The sequence below is a fragment of the Equus asinus genome, chromosome 26 (assembly GCF_041296235.1).
Source record: "Equus asinus isolate D_3611 breed Donkey chromosome 26, EquAss-T2T_v2, whole genome shotgun sequence".
NCBI classification, from domain to species: domain Eukaryota; kingdom Metazoa; phylum Chordata; class Mammalia; order Perissodactyla; family Equidae; genus Equus; species Equus asinus.
In genome coordinates, this window is record NC_091815.1 from 34,145,062 (window position 1) to 34,164,575 (window position 19,514).

Genomic DNA, 19,514 nt, shown 5'->3' on the forward strand with positions numbered 1-19,514 from the left:
TGGTCTCGATTCTGTTTCTACTCTATTTCCCAGAGTGCTCAGCGGGACCTCTAAGGACGCAGAAGCGGGTGGAGATAGGAAGACAAACGAAGGCATCCGCACAGCTTTCTGGGAAACGGAGTCTTGGCGCAGGCGCGGAGGCTCCTGGGTGGAGCCTCCTTGAGGAGATCCGCGCGGCACCGGAAGTGGTTGTGAGGAGGCGCGTGTGGGAGGAGGTGGGTCTCCGGCTCCCGGAGGGATCCAGTCTGTTCCCTGGGCTAGCGGCAGTCTCGAGGTGAGGGGACGCCGGGGCTGGGGTCGCCGAGGGCTCTGGAGGCTTGGGAGCTCCGTCCTACCTGAGGGGGTGACAGAATGCTCCCGGGGCGACCCCGGCAAAGGGCGCGTCGACCTGGGTAGGGGGGTCTTGAACCTTCGTTCGGAGCCTGTTGCGGGCCAGGCTTCTCGCCCGCGGCCCTGAGAGCAGCGATTCTGTTTTATTTGGGGGGGTGGGGGGTCGGGGAGATGGGGAGGGGAGTGGTGGCCTGACGTCGCCGGCAGAGCCGGGCGGGATCGTGAGGGACGGACGGATGGGGTCCTGCGGGAGGTCAGTTATGTTTCTTGGAGGCTGTCTGCGCGCGGGCGCCGGGTGGTGCCCGCCTTTTTCCCCCGTCACCTCCGCAGCCGCGCTGAGAGATCGGGTACCCTGGGCACCAGCGTCGTCTCGGGGAGCAGAATTTTCAGACGTTAATCAATAGGGTGCATATTTCGTAACTTTGCAACACCCCCAGCGGAATCTGGGGCAGTTCTTGGAAATCGACTATTTCTGTTGGGAAAAGCGTAAATATTTATACGGAAGGGAATATAGATTATCCATAGCCTGTGGCAATTCAGGTTAGGTATCGCTGCCAGTTTATAAGTAAAGTTCTGGTTTCTAGAGTTGCAGATGAGAGGCTGTGGGTCTGTCGTGTTTGCCCCATTTTGCACGTGGGAAACTGAGGGGCAGAGACGGGAAGGGTCTGGCCGTGATCCCACCCTGGTTGGCAGGACTCCTGGACTCCAGGGCTCAGGGTTTTTTCAGCCCCATAATTGTTGGGCTGGAATCGCTCTGCCAGGCTGCGTGACCTTGAGCTTCACATGAGGGGGTCTGGTTTCTTCCCTCCCGGCTGAGAGTGTATCTGATGTGGACACCATGTGACTTGGAAAGTGTAGACAGAGGTCTCAGACTCCGATGTTGGTGAGGGCCAGGCAGAAAAGGGAAGGGAGAGAACCCGCCTGGGGGGAGGGCGCCCTTTCTCAGGGGGTAGCTTTAAATGGCCTCGACTAGCTAGCATTCCCGCGAATGCAGAGAGCCAGTGTGGCCAAATCGTAGGATTTTTCAGCCGCTGGAAACCGAATTTTTAGGCGAAATCTTGCAGTTTTCAAGTTTTGGACTACTTAAAAGAATTTTCTTTCAAAACATTTGCTCTGCCATCACTGTGTGGGCCAAATGAAGAATCTGTGGACTGAATTATACTCACCAGTCGAGCTGAAGCTCTGTCATAGGAGGGAAGCCGTTGGCGAGTAAATGTTAGTGCTGACGATCCCTTATTTGCAATCACAAGATTTGGAAAGCTCTGAAAACCAAACTTTTTTTTTCCCGTAAATTTGGGGCCCAAACCTGATCAGAACTGCTGTTGCTTTATAACCTTTAACTGTCTTATCTAGAGTGAATATTTACACCCTTCACCCTAAAAATATTGAAGTGTTCCAGTACAAAATGCTGTCTACCCCACACACTGCACTGGGATTTTAATGGAGTGTACTGTATATTGCGGATCACCTTTTTAAAATCTGAATTTCAAAGCACATCTGGCCCCAGAGGCTTCAGAATTGTGGACCTGTGTCATTGCTGCTTCGTGATATGAGTGCTTTAAACCCTCCATAGATATGTGCTACTTAGGAAATACACAGTGGCTGCAAATGCCTGAGTAGGGCAGTGACTATAATTTTTTTTTTTTTTTTTTTTTTTTGCTGAGGAAGATTGGCCTGGAGCTAAAATCTGTTTCCATCTTCTTCTCCCTTATATGTGGGACACCTGCCACAGCATGGCTTGATAAGCGGAGCATAGGTCTGCACCTGGGATCCGAACCAGCGAACCCTGGGCCACAGAAGCAGAGTACACGAACTTGACCGCTATGCCAGTGGGCCAGCCCCCATAATTTTTTTTTAATGAAGTAAAATAAAAGAGACCAGAATAGAAAACATCTCAGTACGTTCTCCTTTCTAAGATTCAGTATTGTTTCATGAAGCTTTTGTTTAGTTACGTACGCATGTGAATGAGCACTCAGGATACATATTGTCTGCTTTACTGTGGGTTGAGGTTAAAAAAAAGGTTAAAGAAACCTTGCTGTTGTAGAAATGGCAACAGTTTTCGGAGGCCGACTCACCGAGACCCAGATCCTAGAGATGACGATCAGAAATGCCAGCAGTATTGGCCCCCAAGGTGCAGTTAAAGAGACTACTGTTGGGGCTGGCCCAGTGGTGCAGCGGTTAAGTGCACACGTTCCCCTTTAGTGACCCGGGGTTCTTTGGTTCGGATTCCGGGTACAGACATGGCACCGCTTGGGAAAAGCCATGCTGTGGTAGGCGTCCCACATAGAAAGTAGAGGAAGATGGGCACGGATGTTAGCTCAGGGCCAGTCTTCCTCAGCAAAAAAAGGAAGATTGCTGGCAAATGTTAGCTCAGGGCTAATCTTCCTCAAAAAAAAAAAAAGAGAAAGACTCCTGTGTGCTGTCAACAAACATCTAAAAAGCGCCGACTGTGTACCAGGCACTGTGCTGTGCTCAGGCCCAGCGGTGAGCAAGACAGGAGCTCCCGCCCAGGTGACAGACCGTAATCGCCACATCTCCCAACGTCTGTACTGACCGATAAGTGCTAAGAATAGCTATGAAGTTGCTTTCTAGATTCTGAAGCACGGTGGCAGCGCGGGGCGGGGTCATCTGAATAAATACAATTATCGTGATTCCTGCAGGGAGACGCACGTCCAGACTCATCCTCCTGCCTCCGGACACCTTGGGGCTCTTCCAGCATGGCCGGGGAGTCAGCCCGGGGACGACAGGAGACCTTCTCCCGCCTCCCTCGTCCTTCGCGCAGCCCTGCCGGCCGGGCTCGTGGAGGGGAAGGCCGGGGAGCTTAAACGAGGACCGCGGGCCCCAGTTGGCTATGACCCAGGTGAGTCGGGGGTCCCTCCGTCCTATCTGATCGTCCCTAGAAGCTGGGCAGCCGGCCTCCCTGTGTTCTGGCTCGCTGTCCTGTGCTGGCCCCCAGACGACCTTCTTCAAGTAAGACCCGCAGCTGCCGCTCTCCCGCTCAGTACCCTTTAGGAATCCTTGTTGCTCGCAGGATGAAATCCAGGTTTCTCAGCCCATTCCTGCGTGATCCGGGTCCTGCCCCTCGTGTCTTCTCCTGTTTCCCCAGCCGACTGGGACTCCTTTCTTGGCTGGGGATGCCTGAAATCGTGGATGGTCCCAAATCCTGTATGTACTGTGTTTTTTCCCATATGTGCGTATCTATGATAAAGTTCAATTTAGAAATGAGGCTTGGAAAGAGATGAATAACAATAACTAATGATAAAATAGAACAATTATAGCGATAGGCTGTAATAAGAGTTATGTGAGGGGCCGGCCCGGTGGCGCAGCGGTTAAGTGCGCACTTTCCACTTTGGTGGCCCGGGGTTCACTGGTTTGGATCCCGGGTGTGCACATGGCACCGCTTGGCAAGCCATGCTGTGGTAGGCATCCCACATATAAAGTAGAGGAAGCCGGGCACGGATGTTAGCTCAGGGCCAGTCGTCCTCAGCAAAAAGAGAAGGATTGGCAGCAGATGTTAGCTCAGGGCTAATCTTCCTCAAAAAAAAAAAGAAAGAGTTATGTGAATGTGGTCTCTTGTTCTTTTTTAAATCTTGTACTGCACTGTCCCCACCCTTCGTCTTGTGATCTGAGCTGATACACTGCCTCCGTCATGAGACGAAGCGAGGTGAGTGATGTATGTAGACATTGTGACCTCGCGTTAGGCTCCTGTTGACCTTCTGATGACACGTCAGGAGGGTCCTCTGCTTCTGACCGCGGGTAGCTGAAACCGTGGAAAGCGAAACCTCGAGTGAGGGGGAAGTGCTATGCACACGTGCGTGTGTGCGTGTGTTGGCTGTTGTGCTTAGAGTTTTACACAGCTTTTTTCACAAATATCAACGTGACACACCCAGACAAACCTCATGAGAACAGGACCCTGCTCTGCTCTGCCCCAGGCCTGGCACAGGGGCTGCCTCGTGGCAGGTGCCCGGGCGTCATTGGACGACGGGCGAGCAGCGACAGTTGTGGCCGCCACTTGCCCCGCTGCTTCCTGTTGGGTCGGGTCCCTGCCGGGCGCTGCGCGGCCTCGGCTTGCTTCATCCTTACATCAGCCGTGATTAGAGGCGAGGAAACGGAGCTGAGAGAGGTGGCATAGCAAGGTCCCCCAGCTGATAAACAGCAGAACAGAATTTGAACTCGGTCTGTCTTACAGACTCCAGAGCCACCCCCGTAACCTCGGTCGGCTTCCCGGGCGTCACGCTCCTTCCCCCACCACTTACTGACCGTGTGACTTGGGGCAGGTGCCTTTGATTCTCAGGCTCAGTCTTGTCTTCTGTAAACTGGGGACAGTCCTGCCTTGAGGAGGCGGCGGTGACTGACTCACTGAAGCGCTGAGTCCGTTCCCGGCACACAGGAAGCTCAGGTCGGAGAACGGCCTTCCCAGGCGGACCCCTGAGGGTGGGGACAGGACGTGTATCTGGGGCTGGCCCTCCCGTGTGCTGGGGACTGTGCGGGCACTTCCCAGCGGCGTTTCAGTCGCTTCTCAGAGCAGCCCTGACGGGGTGGGGCTCAGAAGGGACCTGTGACTTTCTTGCCAGTGGTCATGCACAGGGGAGGGCAGTGGGGCCAAGCCTCCAACCCAGATGAAAGGGTTGGTTTTCATTCATAAAACGTGCATGTGTGTGCATGGATGGGGGTCTGGAAGGAACACGCCAGACAGCCGCAGCTTCCCCTGCAGTCGGGGTGCTTGGGAAAGCCTGTCTCTTTTTATTGTCAGCACTTCTCCAGTACTTGAGTTTTTATTCTCAACACCTGTTCAAGGGGCTGGCCCAGTGGGGTAGTGGTTAGGTTCACATGCTCTGCTTCAGCGGCCCAGGGTTCACGGGTTCGGGTCCTGGGTACAGACCTACACACCATTCATCAAGCCCTGCTGTGGTGGCGTCCCACATACAAAATAGAGGAAAATGGGCACAGGTGTTAGCTCAGGGCCAATCTTCCTTAGCAAAAAAAATAAAATAAAAAACAAACACCTGTTCACTAGGAAGTTTTAAAATTAAGAAAGATCGCATCACTAAAAGTTGGGCACCCAGGCAGGCACTTGGAGTCATGCAGCTCAACATGGACCCAGCACCACCTATGCAGGTCTCCTGCCCCAGAAGTTGTACGGAATCGAATCAGGCTGCTGCTCTGTGGACCAGTTTCCAGAAAGTGCAGTGGACAGAGGAGCAGCTGAATGACACCAAGAGGAAGCGGTTTGCCATATCCAGGACGTGGGCCTCAGATCGGGGGCGTGGCGGGATAAAGAGGGCAGAGAGGTAGGCCTGCAGGTTGAAACCCTTCAGAGCCAGACCAGCCGCACGCAGGGCATGGGCCTCCCTCCATTCCGAATCAGACGAGCCAGCCGCAAGCACACTGTGGAACCCAGAGTCAGCAAAGTCCTAGGGACCGAAAGCAGAGTGGCGGCCGGGGGCGGGGGAGATGGGACGTCGGTGTCTAATGGGGTCAGAGTTCAGTTTTGCAAGGAGAAGAGAATTCTGGAGATGGATGGTGGTGATGGTTACACAGCAGCACGAATATCCTTGGACGTTGATGGGGTTGAAGGGGTGATGGGTACGTGGCGTGTCTGTTACGTGCATCTCTCCTCCTGTCTGTGTTTGAAAATTTCCGTAATAAAAACTGAAAATCTTGAATGAACACTAGAAAAAAGCAAAAGCCAGAAACAGGTGGATTTTAGGATCAGGCAGAGCTGAGTTTAAGTCCTGCCTGTGTGGCCTTGAGGGGACATTCTGTTCCCCCTCCAAGACTCCATGTCCTTGCCCACAAAATATGGGGATGCCCCGTCTCACGACTCAGAATCTCACGAGACGGTTTTTGCCAGAGGCCTAGCACACTGCAGGGGGCGACTGAGCCACTGGGCCCCCTCCCTGAGCCCAGCCCCAGAGTCACTGACGGTGTGTCGTGTTGCAGGACTTTGTGACCCTCAAGGACGTGACCATGGACTTCACCGTGGAGGATTGGGAGCAGCTGGACCTGGACCAGGGGGACCTGTTCTGGGACACGGCCCTGGACAACTACCAGAGTCTCTTCTTACTGAGTGAGTGTCTGTCCCGGGCTGGTCACCCGGGGCCCCTCGTCACCCCCGGATGAATGCCCGGCTCCTGAGCACCTCAGAGCTAGCAAGATCTTGCCTGGCGGTGCTCAGCGGCCGATTCTGCCCCCAGGGGACATTGGCAATGCCCGGCCACCTTTTTGATTGTCACCACTGGGGGAGGGGTGTACTCCTAGGCATCTAGTGGGTAGAGCCTGGGGATGCTGGCGCACGTCCTCGAATGCAAGCACAGCCACCACCACCAAGGATCATCCGACCCAAAATGTCACCAGTGCCGAGGTTGAGAAACCTTGATCCGGCCCTGCCTGCCGCTCCAGCCTCGGGGCACTTTCCTCTTTGTCATTAGAGGGTGACTCCTCCAGCTGACACTTGGGGTCTTCACACTGGCTCTCCCCCCTGCCTAGAAGTCTCTCGTCCCTTCCTTGCCCCGGGGCTTCCCTTTTTCACGACTTACACTGCGTTCCCATTAGCATTCACCTCACTGTGACACTATCACAGTGTCTTCCCCTCTCTAGTTCCTCAGTTCTTTTCCAAAAACAGAAGAGTCGTTTATTCCAAAAGATGAAAAAAAGATGACACACTAGAAACTCCCATTTGATGTCATTTTGTCACGCTGGGACAGATTTTCTCCAAACAGTATTCCATGTGTGCTACAGCAGCAGCTGAGGGCACGGCTGAGCTCAATACCTTTTCAGTTTCTTTTCTTTTCTTTCTTTCTTTTTTTTTTTTGGTGAGGAAGATTGGCCCTGAGCTAACATCTGTTGCCAATCTGCCTCTTTTTGCTGGAGGAAGATTGTCAGTAAGCTAACATCTGTGCCCATCTTCCTGTATTTTATATGTGGGATGCCTGCCACCACAGCATGGCTTGTTGAGCGGCATGTAGGTCTGCACCCAGGATGCAAACCTGCAAATCATGGGCTGCCAAAGCCGAGGGCGTGAACTTAACCACTATGCCTCTGGGCCAGCCCCTCTTTTTAGTTTTTAAACTTCAGCCCACAGTGGAAATCCGTTTCCCTTGAGGCCCCTGCAGGCATGTGTGTGTTTGCATGAATAGTGTGTTAGTTTCCGTGGCTGCCCTTAGAGAGGCCACAATTTCAGTGGCTTAAAACACGCATTTCTTTTCTTACACTTCTGGAGGTCACAAGTTTGGAATGGGTCTCGCTGGGCTGAAATCGAGGTGTCGGCAGGGCTGACGGCTGAAGGCTCCAGGGGAGAGTCCGTTTCCTGGCCTTTTTTCAGCTTCTGGAACCATCTGCATTGCGTGGCTCATGGCCCTGTTCCTCATCTTCAGAGCCAGCACCGGGTTCTCCTCTGCTGTGGCGCATGTCCCTGGGATTAGGGCTCCGTGTGCCCTGCCTTGAGGAGTTTGCAGAGGGTGGGGTGCAAGACGCACTGGGCCCTGGGACCCCCCCCACCTTCCATCACAGCGCCTGGCCCACAGAGGCCTCAGGCAGGGTGCGGTCCACGGGTGGATGAGTGAAGCATGAACGGCTGAGGAAGCACATGCCTTTCCACCTGGCAGACTCTGCTCATCCCTTGAGCCGTTGCAAGTCCTTTATGTCCCCAGCCGTGACAGCTCTGATCACATTGGATTGTGTATGACCATCTGGGTCCCGCTCCTCCCTGGACCGGGAGCCTTGCAGGGCAGGCATCTCTGGAGGCGCCCAGGGCAGCATCTGGCCACCCGGAGTGTGTGCTGGGCAAAGCATCGAATAGCTGGGGGAGCTAGAAGGTTCCCGCTGAGCGGCTGCATGGCCTCCACATCCTGGTTGATGGCAGTGCCGTTCTCTCCCTGCAGACCCCCCGAGACCCAAGCTGACCTCCCGTCCAGATGGTACGGAAGAGCTGGAGGCCCGGGTGAGAGGAAGTCCAGAAGCGACGGGCCCTGGTGAGTGGGCGGGGAGGGGCCACAGCACCTGGCGGGAGGCGGCGGGGTCTTGGCTGCGGCTGTTAGTGTGCCCTCTGTCCTCAGAACCTCCATCCAGACCCTGCATGTGCTCCCAGCCATTGTGAGCTGCAGCCTCTGGGCTTCGCTGCCATGTGCTGGCTTCTGTCCCCTCATCCCGACAGGGATCTGGACCCTCCCTCTGCACGCCCGCCTTGTTTCTGCCGCCTCAGCGGTAAATACGTGGCCGTCCTGTGGCCTTTGCTCTGTCCCCTCCTCGCTCCTTGCAGACTCAGCACGGGTGGCCTTCCGTCGCCCAACAGTCTCTCCCTCTTCCTGCCTGGCGCCCCCTGAGCACCGTGGACGCCCTGATCTACCTGTGTCGCCCCCTTCGTATAGGCCCATCCCTGCTTTGGGCCCTTGGAGCACAGCAGATGGCCACATCTGTTAGGAACTCCAGCCCGGGCCTCAGCCCTGCCAAGGGCACGTGCTCTGCCCTCTCCCAGGCCATGGTTCCTCCAGAGATCCAGTTAAGCCGATTGGGACATCCCCAGTGGGAGAAAGCAGGGCCCAGAGCCTTGCCCTGGGCCCAGGAAGCTTTTCTCATTGTTCTCTTGGTATCATAAGGAGAAGGGCCCTAAACGAGGGTCCAGGGGTGCTGGCTGCACAGCTCAGTCGGCCTCCCCCTCCCCAGCCACCGTGCAGTTCCGTCCGTGGCTCACCTCTTGTGAGCTTGTAGGCGGGAGCCCACTGGGGCCTCCTGTCCAGCCACCAGCATTGCGCACAGGTGACTAACCCAGGCACAGACTCCCGTAAGCCCAGACTCCTGTGTTTGCCACCTCACCCTGTGGGCTGTTTCTGAGAACGTGTAGCCGTGTCTCAACCAACAACCAGATACGCCCTCCAGTGGTAGCAACCATGTTGCGTTGTTATCATTTACCTCTTGCCCCCTTGAATGGTGCTCTTCTCCAGGAAGTAGGCCTTAGCCATGAGGCGACAGGGGAGAGATCCCCGGAGAGGCTGCCCTTTCCTGTGGAGCCACTGCGATTGCCCAGCTCCCCCTTAACCCTCCTAGAAACAGGCTCTCTGTGTCCTATGATGCCCGCTCCAGCTGGGTCACCACTCTGGCCCCATCTCCTTCGTCCCCTTGATGGACAGGCTTGGCTCAGGACCCATCTCCTGTTCTCCCTCTTGTCTGTGTCCTCGCCCTGCAGCTCCTGTCTTTTCACCCTGGGGAGCAGGAGACATGGGCACCTTCCCTCTCTTTCAGACAAGGCTGAGAGCAAGAACTCTCCTCGGCATGAGGACTTCTCGGAAGAAGGACTCTCCCAGGAGATGATGGAGATGTTTTCCAAGGACAGCCTCTGGAACTCGGAGTTGGCAGAAGCCTGCCTAGGCGAGAGCTGGTTAGATAGTTTGCTAGGAGATCCAGAAAGTCTTCCGAGGGCTGACACAGTTACCAGCAAGGAAAGTCCCCCGGGATGCAAGAGTCATGAACTTGAGAGAGGCCTCAGTCCCGAGTCCCCGCTCTTCACGGAAGGGGATTCCGTGATGCGTGATCTTCCTGAAAAGAGCGTCTCACCAGCCAAGCCTCAGGAATCTCAGAATGACTCCGACTGCTACTCAGACCAGAGCCGGCAGGATATGACAGTGCAGGGAGGGGGGAACCTGTACAAATGTAGTGAATGTGGGAAGAGCTTCAGCCGGAGTTACGACCTTCTTCAGCACTGGATTACGCACGTCAGGGAGAAACCCACTGTGAATCAAGAACACGAGAGAGGTTTCAGCCAGAGTTCTTGCCTCTTTGTGCGTCCGGTGACGCACACGGGCTACAAACCCTATGGGTGTCCTAAGTGTGGGAGAACTTTTCGTCAGAATGCACACCTCCTGCGGCATCAGAAAGTTCACACCAGAGAAAAACCACGTGAGAGTCAAGATGGCGACTGTCCCTCTGGCCATGGCACGCAGCCTGTGGAGCATCAGACCCACCCAGCTGGTAAATCCTACAAGTGTAACGAGTGTGGCAAGAGTTTCAGACGGACCTTCCATCTCGCTCGGCATCAGAAGACCCACGCTCGGAAATGCTATGAATGTGCCACGTGCAAGGCAACCTTCCACTTGAGTAAATACCTCCTCCAGCATCAGAAAATTCATGCTGCCCAAACCACCTCTGCGTGTCAGGAATGCGGGAAGGCCTTCAGGAGGAGCTCGGCCCTCGTCAAACACCAGTCTGTTCACACTGGGGAAAAGCCTTATAAGTGCGACGAGTGTGGGAAACCCTTCAGCCATGTCTTCACCCTAAAGATCCACCAGAGAGCTCACAGCGGAGAGAAGCCTTACAAATGCGGTGAATGTGGGAAAGCTTTCTACCGGAACACTCACCTCCATGAACATCGGTGGGTTCACACGGGCTACAGGCCCCACAAATGTCATAAGTGCGTCAAGAGTTTCAGCCGGCCATCCCACCTCATCCGACACCAGTCCACTCACGCCCCAGAAAAGCCCTACAGCTGTGCCGAGTGCAAGGAGACCTTCAGCCATAAGGAATACCTCGTTCACCACCAGAAGAGCCACACCGTGGACGCCCCCTACGCATGTCAGGAGTGCGGCGAGCGCTTCATCTGCAGCTCGACCCTCACGTGCCACCAGAGCATTCACACCAGAGAAAAACGAAGCCTTGATGAGAGTGGGAGGGCCTTGAATCAGAACCCGGAACAGAGAGAGCATCCAGGGGTCAGCGAGAAGCGCTTTAAGTGTGACAAATGCGAGAAAACCTTCAGCTGCAGCAAATACCTGAGTCAGCACGAGCAGATTCATGCCAGGGTGAAGCCCTTTGAGTGTCAGCAGTGTGGGAAGGCCTTTGGCCAAAGCACACAGCTCCTCTGCCACCAGGGGGTCCACTCCGGAGCGAGGCCCTATGCGTGTGGGGACTGCGGGAAGGCCTTCCTCCATGCCACCTCCCTCAGCAGGCATCAGTCCACCCACAAGAGCGAGCACGCCTTCAGATGTAACGAATGTGGGAAGACGTTCAGCCAAAGTGCACACCTCTCAGAACATCGGTTAATTCACACCACAGGGGAACCCTTTAAATGTGACAAGTGTGACAGAGTCTTTGCGCAGGGTAACCACCTTACTCAGCATCAGAAAACTCACGCCAGAAAGAAGTCCTTTGAGTGTAAGGAATGTGGGAAAACGTTCCGTCAGAGCTGGTGCCTTTCCATTCACCAGAGAGTTCACACTGGGGAGAAGCCCTACGTGTGTGCCGAATGTGGGAAAGCCTTTTCCCAGAAAACGAATCTGACGCAGCACGAGAGGGTTCACACCGGGGAGAGGCCCTACGCCTGCCCTGTGTGCGGGAAAGCCTTTGGCCTCAGTGCCCACCTCAGCCAGCACCAGAGGATTCACACCCAGGAGAAACCGTATCAGTGCCGACACTGCCAGAAAGCCTTCCGCTGCTGCTCCGGGCTCAGCCAGCATCAGCGAGTTCACGCTCAGAAGTAACAAGCAGCAAGACTACCCGTGGCTGCTGGGGGGCAGCGGGGTCCCAGGCATCTGAGAACGTGGTCCTCCGAGGCCTGAAGTTGAAACCATCACGTCGTAAGCTCCCTCCCCGCCAATAAGTAAATCTCTTCATTAATAAAGATCGATTAGAAAGTTTGCACACGAGTTTTGTTAAAATGACGAAAACACAAAGTTGAGAAGCTGGGTAGTAGGGGGACGCAGAGGTGGGCTCTAGAGCCAGTCTGCCCAGTTAAGTCCAAGCTCTGCCATCTGCTACCCAAGTGACCTGGGGAGAGTCATGGGGCCTCTCAGACCCTCTGTCTCCTCATCTGTAAAATGAGCACAGTCATAGTTATCTACCTCAGACAGCTGTTGTGAGGATAAATAAATAGATGAAAGCACTTAGAACAGAGTGCCTAGCACACAGTAAGTACTCACCAGGAGTGAGCTACAAATGCGCATCAGATATAAGATAAATATACTGTTTTATATTAAAAGGAAGAGAAGAATTAGCAACCCTCAATCTCTATTTTACTGCAGTTAATATTCTTACTAATATTATGCAGAACTTCAGCTTTTAAAGTTTTTTTGCTGACATGTCCTTGGCTTAATTTGGTTCCAACAACCCAGCACCTTGCTCTTTTTTTTAAGAAAACGTCTAGCCTTTTTCTTCCCTCCGTCTCTCTGCTCTGTTGTAATATTTTCTTAACTCACCCACAGACAGCCAGTAAGAGCATGGAAGCTAACATCAGGTGGCTAGAACTTTCCACTCTTGAGCTCCCAAGCCCCTCAGAAGGACCCTCTCCCACGTACACATGCCGCCTCTTCCACTAATCTTCGCCCATTTAAGGCCATTGGTTATAACATGAGGCCCAGTTTGTCATGGGCGTTAATGATACTGGAGACGGCTAGATTCAGTTAGGGGAGCTGCGTCGGGTATTGCCACATGGTTAACACAATCTGTGCAGATGTGCTTGGTGGTGAAAATTGTGATCCACGCAAATGACTGCTGGAATGTACCTCATTCACTGTTTGTCCGGGCTGGCTGCTCCCCAGGCACTTTGCTGGCTCCGGGACACAGAGTGCCAGTATGCTAAGCCCTGCCCTTGCCTCGAAGCTTCTGGAACCAAGGAAATGGATGGCCCCATTTTCACAGAGGAGCCCTGTTCGTTGACAAGTGACATCTTAAGAGGTCGCATTCCCTCATGTCACAGCAAGTTCTGGGGCCACTGAGGATTGTCGGAGAGCCCAGTGAGGACACGATCCTGATGGAGCCTGGCATCAGCTGCTCAGCTTGGCCAGGCCTGCTCCACAGCCGAGACTCGCTTCACGGAGCTGCACAACCAGTTGCTGCTTGACGGCTCCTCCTCAGCTCCGGGCTTCTGTGTCCCACTCACTACATGACCTGGTCACACCTTTGCTGAAGCACAAACAGAATCTCTTGAAGACATGGGACACACACTTTAATATTGTTCACACTTTTGGTGCTAAAAACGTTTAGGAGTACGTGTTCTGTGCTTTATAATCCTCGCCCCTTGAGTTCTGTTGGTTGGTTTTGTTGTTGAAACTGGGAACTTACACTGGCTGAGCCTTGGGCCCATCCCACAGCGAAGAGCTTACTGGTTTTCAGATGGCCAGACGTTCCGCTCCCTGCACATGGTCCCTGCCTGCGTACCCCCGTCCAGTCTGGGCGACAGGCCTGTTTTATACCAAAGGGGCACCAGGGTGTTGTGGGTGAAGTAGCAGCGGGAACTCAAACTGAAAGTGTTCACTGAGAGTTTTGACACCAAACAATAGAGCTCAGAGGCCCTGTGGAAAATCGGCAGCCTCTGGGCGTGGGGCAGTCTCTGTAACTAATGACCAGTGTGGCTGTGGGCCAGTGTCAAAACGCCCTTCATGTGTGCATGTTGGTTCTCATTAAAGTTTCGAGTCTAAAAGCCTTGGTTCCTTCTCTCTGCCTGCTGCCACACACCTGTCCTTGCCTGCCATGTGCTTACGTTCTAGCCAGGGCCGGGCTGGTAATGGTGAAAACCATCCCATAAAACAGGGCAATTAGGGGGCTGGCCTGGTGGGGTAGTGGTTCAGTTCGCATGCTCTGCTTTGGTGGCCTAAGGTTCAGATCCCGGACATGGACCCAGCATCGCCCATCAAGCCATGCTGTGGTGGCGTCCCACGTAAAATACAGGAAGATTGGCATAGAGGTTAGCAACCATCTTCCTCACACACACACACAAAACCAAAAAAAACAGGGCAGTTAGGTCTGTTTTCCCAAAGTCTGGGTGGGACATGGACCACCGGGGAACCACATGGTTTCAGCCGGTCCTCAGATACGTCATCGAACGACACTTCCATTCTAGTGCACTCCTAGTTAACCAAGGAGAACGCATGTTGTTTACCCTCCTCTCGTTACAAAGACACAGCAGGCCTCAGGCTCAAACAAGGATTTTACCTAGAATTTAATACTATTTGGCTCTCCCCTTTTTCCCTGTACTGAGAAGACGTGCTAGTTTCCCACTTGTGGTAGTGGTTGAGTCCTCTTTAAACGTAAATTGAGAGTCAGCCCTGGGCGTCTAGTGGTTAAGATTCGGCGTTCTCACCACTGTGGCCCAGGTCCGTTTCCTGGTCGTGGGACCACACCACCCGCCTGTCAGTTGTTGTACTGTGGTGGCAGCTCCCATGGAGAACTAAACTTACGACTAGGCCACACAACCCTGCACTGAAGCTTTAAAAAAAAAAGGGTGGGGGGCTGGCCCAGTGGCACAGTGGTTAAGTTTGTGTGCTCCACTTTGGCAACCCGGAGTTCATGGGTTCAGATCCCGGGTGCAGACATGGCACTGCTTGGCATGCCATGCTGTAGTAGGCATCCCACATATAAAGTAGAGGAAGATGAGCACAGATGTTAGCTCAGGGCCAGTCTTCCTCAGCAAAAAGAGGAGCATTGGTGGCAGATACTAGGTCAGGCAGGGCTAATCTTCCTCAAAAAAAAAAAAAAGGTCTCAGATCCACACTTCACCCCGTCCCCAGCAGCCCTGACTTCTCTTGGGCTTATACAAAGTTCTGCAGCCCCCTACATTTCATCCCCAGTTCTAGGCAAAGAACATATGACCTAGTTTGGCCAATCGACATTCCCTTCCCTGGCCAATGTGACTAGTTCAGAAATGGGCATGTGGGCCGATCAGAGTGGACCTTGGGACCTCTGCTAAGGATGCTGGGACAAAGGTGCTCTCTCTTCCCTGCTGGGCACGATCAAAAAACACGTGGAGCAGTCACTGGGGCAGCCACCCCAGCCATGCCGGGGACTGTAGTGGGTTAAACGGTGGCCCAAGTTCATGCCCATCTAGGACCTCAAAATATGTCCTTATTTGGAAATAATTAATGGATTGAGATGAGAGCACACTGGGAGTAGGGTGGGCCCTGAATCCAATGGCTGGTGTCCTAATAAGAGAGAGGACACAGACACATAGACACAGAGAAGCAGGCCACGTGAAGACAGAGGCAGCAATTGGAGTGACACAGCCACAAGTCAGAGAGCACCAGGAGCCCCCAGAAGCTGGGAGAGGCAAGGAAAGGTTCCCCCTAAAGCCTTTGGAGGGAGCATGGCCCTCCCAACATCTTGATTTCAGAATTCTGGCTTCCAGAACTGTGAGAGAATAAATTTCTGTTGTTTGAAGCCGCCAAGTTTGTGGTACTTTGTTACAGCATCTAATGCAGGGACTCAGCCTTAGACGAATCAGCACTTCAGGAGGTGAAGTGAGTTGACAGGACAAAACTAGGTCCTTGGTGACATTGTTAAGCTCCTGGATCAAACCTTACCTGAGCACACTTAACTTTGGACTTTGCAGTTACCCGAGCCAGTAACTCCCCTGTGTTGTTTAAGCCAGGTGGAGGCAGGTTTTCTATTCATCACAGCCAAAGAATTCCTGGCTGGCACAGTGGTTGAATTCACCGCTTCATTCCTCAGTCAGGAAGGCGTGTTCTAAATCAAGTGAGGGAAACCTTAGCGAATCCATTCTCACGGAGGTATTCAAACCAATTCCCTGCAAGCTTCGATGCCATGATCAGAACTACACAAAGGAGACCTCATAACTGAGCACAACTCCCCAATGGCTGGAAGGCATCGTGGTTATCACGGGTCCCATTCTAGACTTGAGGGGTTACCCGAGTCACCCCCTAGGTGGAGCCCTCTACATGAAAACCGTCCAAGGGTTGGGCCGGTCATACTCTAAAAGCTCATGGAAGTGACCCTACACTTTCTTTCTTGTGTATCTTCATGTCTGAGGGGGATATTGTGATCCCCAGTTGACGGCTGAGCAATCTAAGGCTCAGACAGGCCAAGGGAATTAGCTACAAACATCAGACCCTGATCAAAACCCCAATCCTGCTCTTCCCACTGGGCCACCACCCCCGGCGACACTGCAGGTGGCTCAGGCGAAGCTCTGTGGAAGTCAGAAGGCACAGATTTCAGTTCATGCTTTTCACCACCGACAGAGAAATCATTAAGATGAGTCACCTCTGAAGTCACTGGGACCAGTGGGATGGGGAGAAATTCACACGTGTCGTTTTTCTGAGTTTCTCACCTGAGCGGTTCAAAGCCGCAATATTAGCAGCCTTTCCTCCTGGGGTCAGGGGTTGGGAACCTAAATTTTAACCTCAGAGCTTGGGCCATGCTCAGAGCCATCCTTTCATCTGTCCCTCCAATTTTCCACTTTGATCTGAAAGTAGAAGAATAAATGCAAAAGGAGTGAAGTAGTGAAACAATCTGGCACTTCCTGAATAGGCTGAGCACACAATTGCCCTGGGACCCAGCACATTCTGTTATCACAGATTTTAAAGATTTCTTTTGTAAGATTAGCACTTGTAAACTTGGAACACGCCCTTAACCTCTACCTTAACATAGTACCCGGCAACTCATAAGTGACTGAAAAATGTGTTACTCATAAAATCAATAACAATAGATTTGTGCGTGTGTGTGTGAGGAAGACTGGTCCTGAGCTAACATCTGTTGCCAATCTTCCTCTTCTTTTTTTTCTCCACAGAGCCCCGGTACGTAGTTGTATATCCTAGTTGTGAGTCCTTCTAGTTCTTCTATGTGGGACGCTGCCACAGCATGGCTTGATGAGCGGTGTGTAGGTCTGTGCCCAGGATCTGAACTCACAAACTGAGGGCTGCAGAATGGGGGTGCATGAATGTAACCACTACACCATCTGGCTGGCCCCAATAATAGATTTCTTATTACTAAACATTTACCAATCACCTGCCTTAGAAAGGGAGGTTAGAAACTGAGAAACCAAGCTGGTTCCTCACCATTCAATTCAACCCATGAGTCCCTAACCCAAAAGCAAGAGAAGATCAGTGAACAACCATGGATGGATCCCTGCTCCTCTCAGAAACTCAGTTTCCCCACTGGACTCAAGAAGGATACTGGGTGCGAGGATTCTCAGAACAAGTGTCAGTGTGATCTGCCCACTCCGGCTTCGTTAGCTCAGGCCCACCTGAGGCCCCGCCCCTTTTCCTAGACACAACCACACTTCCTTCCATGCCTACTCCAACCAATCCGGGCTGGCCCTGCTCAGAACCCCGCCCATAACCCCGCCCCCTACCCCCCCACCACCTCTAATCCCGACCCCACCGGCCTCGGACTGCCAGCCACGCGCCTGCTGGCCCATTGGCCGGGGCCAGCTTCTCTCACCTCTATCCACGGAGGTGACCTAAATCCCCAAGCCAAGCCACTCTTCTGGCCAAAGACAGGAGGATAGGATAAGTGTTATTAACACTTAGATCCTTGTAGAAATTAATAAAAGAAACCTTAACTAAATTGTAGTCAGAAATGCCTATAGGTGGAGCTCTCAGGCCCTATCACACATCATCAATTACACCAAACAGGAAGAGATAGATGGCTACATCTTCCACCGGAAGTAAAACTACGTTACTACTTGAAGGAAGATTTCTCTCCCCACCTGGCAACAGCCCAGCCAATGAGAAACACTGCAGCTCAGCCAATGAGAAACACTGAAGCTCAGCCAATGAGAAATGCTGCAGCTCAGCCAATGAGAAACACTGCAGCTCAGCCAATGAGAAATGCTGCAGCTCAGCCAATGAGAAACACTGCAGCTCAGCCAATGAGAAACCCCACAGCTCAGCCAATGAGAAGCCGGTTGCCACCCTGAACTGTTACTTTCCCCCAGTGGACTTTCCTTTAGAACAGCCCCTCCCTCTCCCCCTTTTTCGCAATAAAGGCAGCTCCCGTCCTTCTTCTCTGGATTTGCCTATGGTTCTCCATAGCATGCACATCCTGAATTGTAATTCTCTTGGCTATTCCTGAATAAACTCATTATGAAATAAAATAACAGGCAAATTCGCCTTTTAAGTTGACATGTCAAGTACCTGGCAATCTGGTCCTGGATCTCAGGTTGGCCTCCCACCAGGAGTTCGCTCCCCAGTGGGGAAGCCTTAGTCGGCAGCATCGCCGCAGCACGTGCCGCCCGTGTGCCATGCATGCCTCTGCGCCTGCGCAGACTCCCCGCTGAACTACATTTCCCAGATCCCCGCGGGATATAGGCTCCTCAGGGCCACCGTCCTCTGATGGCAAAGGCGGAAGGAACCCAGGGGTCCAGGGCGGCCTCCACCTGGGCCTACGATCTCAGAGCTCCTTCTGGCTTCCGGAGGCGGAGTGGAGAAGAAGGCGGCCACACAGTTCCTTTCCTCTCGACCATCACAGGCTGTGTTCTGAAAGCTAACCGTCACCAGCGTCCGTCTCCAGGGCAACGGACAACTCCGGAAACGACGAGTTTGTCTCCATGGCAACTGTCTGAGCGCTGGCGCTAGGCGAGGGCCCTGCTTAAAGGCGCTTTTAAGTAATAGGGATGCCCAACAGAACAGCGTGCTCAGCTCATGAAACTTAATGGAAAACTATGTTAGAGCACGAGGAAGGGAGGAAAACTGGGTAGGGCGGGACTGAAAGAGTTGATGTGAGGAAGGTTTCTCAGAGTAGGGGGCATTTTGAATAAGGCTTTGAGGGATGAGTAAGAGGTCTCAAGATAGAGAAGAGGGAAAAAATAATGTCTTCTCTATCTGGCCAAAATTTCAAGTTGTATGACATAGATTCTTAACGAGGGGATGGGGAAACTACCATTCTCCAACCATGCAGGTGGGGATGGGGGTGGCTTCAGCCTTGAAATAAATCAGTAAGTTATTCGGTGACCATTTTCTGAGAACCTGCTGTTCCAGGCAGTGCTCTACGCCCTGGGGATGTGACGGTGAAAGACACACAGGGACCCTATTAGGGAGCCAGAGAGCAGGCAGTAACTAGCAGACATATAATAGGAAATTCTAAGTACTATGCAGTAAACAGGGGCTGAGAGAGGAATGAAAGGGTGGCTGTGTGATCAGGAAATCTAATTATTTGAGAACATAAGTGTGAAATAAAAACCATATAAATTTCCAGGGAATTGTAAAGAAATATTAAGACATAGTGGCCAGAGCTTGCCCCACCTGTAGATTTCTCCTTCCTAGTGTCTGTGACGATCTGAGCTGGGGTTTTCTTTTCCTTGCTGCTGACAGCATCCTCGAGTTCCAGGATGAAGAGGATGACTGCCTTGTTTTTGCTCCTTTTGGCTGCTCGAGCTGGTAAACTTCTTGTTTGAGCTATTTTGAGTTGTTTTCTTTCACTTGAAACCCAAAACGTCCTTGGTAATACGGTCTGATCATTCTCCT

The 19,514-nt window shown here is 52.9% G+C and overlaps 1 protein-coding gene and 1 long non-coding RNA gene across 2 annotated transcripts; one reads left to right on the forward strand and one right to left on the reverse strand.

The window, feature by feature from the left end:
- Positions 1 to 134: 134 nt before the first annotated feature.
- On the forward strand, positions 135 to 13,729 carry ZNF473 (zinc finger protein 473). Its single transcript, XM_014830304.3, has 5 exons — positions 135 to 274; positions 2,991 to 3,190; positions 6,274 to 6,400; positions 8,214 to 8,303; positions 9,571 to 13,729. Exons 2-5 carry the CDS (start codon positions 3,182 to 3,184, stop codon positions 11,799 to 11,801), a joined length of 2,457 nt encoding a protein of 818 aa, XP_014685790.3. The 5' UTR covers positions 135 to 274; positions 2,991 to 3,181; the 3' UTR covers positions 11,802 to 13,729.
- Positions 5,036 to 18,533, reverse strand: LOC123281050 (uncharacterized). Its single transcript, XR_006520273.2, has 4 exons — positions 18,186 to 18,533; positions 16,379 to 16,513; positions 15,615 to 15,777; positions 5,036 to 6,002 (listed from the first exon to the last, which is right to left on the reverse strand). It is a non-coding gene; the product is annotated as an uncharacterized lncRNA (long non-coding RNA).
- Positions 18,534 to 19,514: the final 981 nt, after the last annotated feature.